Here is a 5713-nt window from a genome sequence, read left to right as displayed (position 1 = left end):
CTGATCAGTTGTTCTGTCAGAACAATACTCTGTTTGTAACCATGCGTCATGTTCTGTTAATAAATGCTCTGCAGAGGAGATAAAGTGTCTCTCTTCAGCCTTTGAATTTTATCTCTTTTTCTTTGATTGGATTAAATATTATCTTTACATTGTGTTTTTCTCTAAACTTGAATAATTTGGGTTTTATTGTTGCTCTTTGTTTGGTTTATCAGTGGAATCTTTCTTTCCCCATTTTTCTTTCACAGCCAGATACAGTAACCTGACTGTACGTAGCATCAATGCATATAAAGATCCCAAAGTAAGCCAGACCCTGATTTGTGAGGCTACCGGTGGCTACCCAGAAGGCAACCTGAGATGGATTGTTGAGAACAACACAGACTGGACGAAAAGCTCCAAGCAAACTGCGACCAAGATGGAAAATGGTCTGTTGAAGATGCACAGCGAGCTGCCCCTGCTGAAAGGGTCTACCTTCGATCGATACAGCTGTGTGCTGTTCAATTCCAGCGGTGGCAGACAGGAATCTGTCCTCTTCACACTTCATAACCAAGGTAAGTGTTTTTCTAACACCTTTCATAAAATACACACATTGGTTAAAGATTAGTCAACCAAGAGCCGACTGTGCATGTTTTTCTTTGCCTGCGGGGGGGTTGAGGAAATGCCAAAAGGTCTACCAGAAAACAGAAATGTGAAGCAGTTATGGATGGAAGAAAAACAGTCTCATTGGAATCTGCCTTTTTTTGTACACAGAATTTTAAACGCTGATTTTTGTTTTTGCATTACATTTTTTACACATTCCTTACAATGAATATTTATCTGGTGAAAATTCAGATAAATATCACAGCTAGTACGGCACCCCCGTTTGCCAAGGCTCTTGGTTTGATCCGGAAGAAGCGGCCGACGGCAAAGATTTTGTTTTTTTTCTGCCCAAATGAGTTAAAGGAATAGTACACCCAAAACATGATTAGCCTTCATTTTCTACTCACCCCCATGCTGAACAACACTCTGGAGTACTTTTTTGATATCTCAAATGCATCTGGAGATCTGGGAGGCTTCTTGCTGTCTGCTGACATTCAAATAATGGAGGTCTATGGCGCCCGAGACAGAAAGGTCCATAAAAGTCCACAAAAAACGTGTCAATATTCCTCCATACTGCTCGTCCAATGTATTCCAAGTGTCCTGAGTGGGTAGCGTCCAGAATTTACTTGAAACGAAGTCATTTAGAATGTTTTTAGAGCATAAACAGTAGTGTATAGGATTTCCTGAAAGCGCGTTCACGAGTCTACGGAAACCGCGGCAGACCAAACCAGATGAAAGTGCGCATTCAGCGTCTGCTCTGCCGATAATGCAAGCGTAGAAGAAGAAATGTGCTGTTTACCTGTGCAAAGAAAGAAACAACGAAAGAAAAATGTCTGAGGACTTCAGTGTTGAGGAAGAGCATGAGTTCTTTGCCGAGCTGAATGCGCACTTTCATCTGGTTTGGTCTGCCGCGGTTTCCGTAGACTCGTGAACGCGCTTTCAGGAAGTCCTATACACTACTGTTTATGCTCTAAAAACATTCTAAATGACTTCGTTTCGAGTAAATTCTGGATGCTACCCACTCAGGACACTTGGAATACATTGGACGAGCAGTATGGAGGAATATTGACACGTTTTTGTGGACTTTTATGGACCTTTCTGCCTCGGGCGCCATAGACCTCCATTATTTGAATGTCAGCAGACAGCAAGAAGCCTCCCAGATCTCCAGATGCATTTGAGATATCAAAAAAGTACTCCAGAGTGTTGTTCAGCATGGGGGTGAGTAGAAAATGAAGGCTAATCATGTTTTGGGTGTACTATTCCTTTAATTTCATCGGCTAGAAGCTGCTCGACTGCATCCAGTCGATTGCTTTGGTTTGAATTCACCAAAAGGTCGACACATTTGCAGCTCAATTTTCACCAGATAAAAATTAAATGTGAAAAAGATTCATTATTTAAAATTTGGTGTCCAGATTCAGATTCCAACAAAACTGTTTTTCTTCCATAGTTATGGAGCATGAAAAGACAAAGGTCGTGTAAAATTCAACAGAAAAACAAGGAGTTTATCGAAGCTGAACCATCTTCTCTGCGTCACTGAGGGATGGTTTTCTTTTGTCCGTAAAACCACACGTCTATCGAGACTCAGAAGTAAACAGACATGCTGGTTCTTGTCCCTGTAGGCCTGTCAGGGCCTGCCAGATTAGACGAGGCAATCCCCAGTGGAAAATAAAACAGTTTCATCTCTCATGGAAAATTCTTCCAGCAGACCTGTTGGCTAACTCACCTGTGCTCCATCTTTCTTCGTCTGGTTAAAGCTGCTAAAGCAGCAGATCTTAGTTGAAGACGTTTCAGAATCTTTTCCTGTTTTCTTTCATTATTGTAATAAAAGTTTTACATTTTGCTCCACAGATCTCCAATCCGGGTCTGATCAAAAAGCGGAACAATCAAAATCTACATCAGCAATAGTTGCTCCAGTGGTGGTCATCGGGTCACTGATTGTGGGGTTGCTGCTGGCGCTGCTGTTCTTTAGAAGACGATCTCAAAGTGAGTATATCTCCGATTTTTCACTCTTATGATGTTTTTAAATGTCTTTGGAGTAAAGATAAATGTCGTCTGAGGAACCTGCACTGGATGTTTGGCTGCATGGTTTTGGGAGCAGGGATATGAGTTTTGGTTGATGGGATTTCGCCCATATGGATGTTTTTTTTGGTCTGGGAGGAAGTTCCTGACCTCGGGTCGTTTTCCTGCATGTCTGGTTGTTCGTTTGTTTGTTTCTCGTCTGATTGGTGTGAAGTGAGACCAGCTGGTCACAAAATGTCACAATAAGCAAAGGATGAAAATATGCAAATCATGTCTGAACAATCTGGACACATTTAAAAGTAAACATTTATATTTTAATATTAACATAGCATTTTTTTCTTAAGATTATTATTTTTGTTAACAGGTTGGTATTGAATTTTTAATGGAATGAAAACTTTAATTTGAAAACAAAAATTGTGAAATATGATCCAATTACTTTTATTTCTAACAGAAAAAAAGCAATTTTCCTTTTTCTGTAAACATTGTTTAATCGTGTCTAATTTACCAAAAGAATTAAGGAAAGTTCTAGAATAAGCAAAATAAAATATAAGAGACACTAGACATGATTCCTAGTTTAGTTTTTAGTTGTTTTATCTGCTAAAAAACAAAAAACAAAAAGAGCAGTTTATTTTTACATCGTCTGCTGCTAAAAACTGGTTGAACTTCTTTGCTATGACTGATGATGGAAAACAAATTTCCAGGATTGCTTAAAGCTGCAGGAATTGCATCAGAACTCCTGCAGCTGTTGCTTCATCAGCTCTTAGTAGGAAAACTCAGCATGTCATCTTACAACCCTTTTTTTTTTTTTCAAGAGTCTTTCTACATAGTTAGCATGTTCTCCCTGAGAATGCGTGGGTTCTCTCCGGGTACTCCGGCTTCCTCCCACAGTCCAGAAACATGACGGTTAGGTTAATTGGCTTCTCTAAACTCTCCTTAGGTGTGTGTGTGTGAATGGTTGTTTGTCCTGTTTGTCTCTGTGTTGTCCTGCGACGGACTGGAGACCTGTCCAAGGTGGACCCCGCCTCTCGCCTGTAGACAGCTGGGCACCACCACCCCCCGCCATCCCACTTGGGATAAATCTTGATGGAAAATAAATGGATGTTTTTCCAAGTCAGATTATTTAGATCAGAGAATATTCAATTCTATTCAGTTTATTTCTATAGCTCCGATTCACATCATGTCATCTCAGGTCACTTTCCAGTTCAGATCATCCAGTCAGATTGATTCAAAGTTTTCTTTCTAAGGAAAACCAGCTGATTGCATCGACTCATATATTGAAACTTAAGACATAAAATATTGACGCAATATTGAAAATGAAGCTTTTATTCCAGTATTAACTTTTTTTTTCCTACTGTCTGAATCATTATAGGTTTTAATTGTCACTGGTTGAACCTCATTTTACTGCAGATAAAAGGTCCAGTTTGGCCACTTTGTTTCGTTTGTGCCAAGTATTATTATCAGACCTTGACCAAGTTATATATTAATAGGTGTGATATAAATGCAGCTAGTTGTTAATGGACACAGCAGAGAGCAACGTACTCAAAGTGCGAGATTTCATCACTTCCTTCCCCATTGCTAATAATGATGAAACACTGTTTGCAGGACAAACCTGCATAACAGCCAACGAGTGAGAACACAGGCTGGGAAAGTACCTCCTAATCAGATGAAGGAGCCTATAGGCTGCAGACTTTACACAACTTTAAATGCTGTAGCAAGAATAGATTGTGTGTTTTAAAAAAAGGTAGATAGGTTGTTGTTTCCAGTGACTGCCTACCCCCCCGTCATGTTCTGACTTTTTTTTTTTTTTTTTTCAAATGTCTGACAGAACAGCGGAGGCCATCAACTGCTCCTCTGATGGGTATGTCCATGTTTGGACAAGCTGTTAAAGCTCCTTTTCTTTTCCAAATGGGCATAAATGGCTAACAGTAGTTTAAAGATTAAACCAAACAACCTTTTCTGCTCACATTCCTCTCAGTCTTTCTATAAATCAGCTGAACCTTTTGGTGTTGGACGTTTTTAAAGTGTGATTAGTTGAGAGAAAATGTAGATGACTTAAATATAATCCAGATGTGTTGCAACATGTGGGAACTTAAAATGAATCACAGATGGATTCCTGGCCTGGAATCTCTGCTCTCCTCACCCTAAACTTCCTGTTTTTTCCTTACGTTCCAAAATAGTTGAAGGCTGTAAGTAATTTCTTTGTAATCAGTAGTGTTAGGATAAAAAAAAAAACCACAGTTTTGTCTTTAATTATAAAAAAGGAGAAGCTGCGCCAAAAATGACTTTAGGTGAAATGTTATAAAAAGCGCCCCCTGCTGGCGGAAAGTAAAACCTGTGGTTTGAATGTGGGTCATTACAACATCTGAGATACTTACTGTAAATCCTCTAATATAGGCCGGGGCCTTTATTTCACTCAGGTGCATCTTGGTCCAGGCCAGAATTAGAGGCAGGCCTCTATTGCTATTTGATCAAAACAGACGACCAGTGTAATGAATAAAAACAGTTTGTTTCTCTTTGAACCGATAAAATACCAGGTTCATTTATTGAAAAAGTACAGTTACTATAACGGTATACAGAACATTATTCAGACATCTTCCAGCAGCTGCAATTTTTCTGCACAGCAATACGAAGAAAAAAAGGACACAGAATGGAATCTTGGTGAAACAAAGTTTTAAAATAAATTAATGGAAACTGTTCTGCCATCACAGCCGGTCATAAAAACCAAACAATCCGGCCTCCTGTCTGCGCTAACGATGGTACTTCTCATGCTAACGGCTTGGATTGGTTAGCAAACACTGCCCCCCTGTGGTATTTGCATGTTACTATCACAGGTTGTTGAGGACTGCCCAGGAACATCGTTGGTTCCAATTATAGCCCCGGCCTGTATTAGCATCCGGCCATTATTAGAGACCCGGCTGCTAATGGAATACAGGCCAATATTAGAGGATTTACGGTAATTCAATAAAAGCATAACAGAAAAGCTAGTTGTGAATTTGAGGTGTTTGGATCTTCAGTTTATTTCTATACCTCCAATTCATCTCCAGCAATCCCTCACACTAAGCATGCTTGTAGCGACAGTGGAGAGGAAAAACTCCCTTTGAACAGGAAGAAACCTCCA

At 39.8% G+C, this 5713-nt stretch overlaps 1 protein-coding gene across 1 annotated transcript in view; it reads left to right on the top strand.

Annotated features, from left to right (window-relative positions):
• LOC107104487 overlaps nucleotides 1-5713 on the top strand; it is a 21858-nt gene that overhangs the window by 14400 nt on the left and 1745 nt on the right. The window contains exons 4-6 of the mRNA XM_015404486.1: nucleotides 246-548; nucleotides 2293-2559; nucleotides 4421-4453. Coding sequence (XP_015259972.1) covers nucleotides 246-548; nucleotides 2293-2559; nucleotides 4421-4453 — 603 coding nt within the window. The remainder of the gene's footprint in view (nucleotides 1-245; nucleotides 549-2292; nucleotides 2560-4420; nucleotides 4454-5713) is intronic.

Source organism: Cyprinodon variegatus, unplaced genomic scaffold, assembly GCF_000732505.1.
Source record: "Cyprinodon variegatus isolate N-32 unplaced genomic scaffold, C_variegatus-1.0 Scaffold1763, whole genome shotgun sequence".
Lineage (NCBI taxonomy): Eukaryota > Metazoa > Chordata > Actinopteri > Cyprinodontiformes > Cyprinodontidae > Cyprinodon > Cyprinodon variegatus.
The sequence above is the reverse complement of the archived record's forward strand: the minus strand, read 5'-3'. Positions and strand labels throughout refer to the sequence as shown.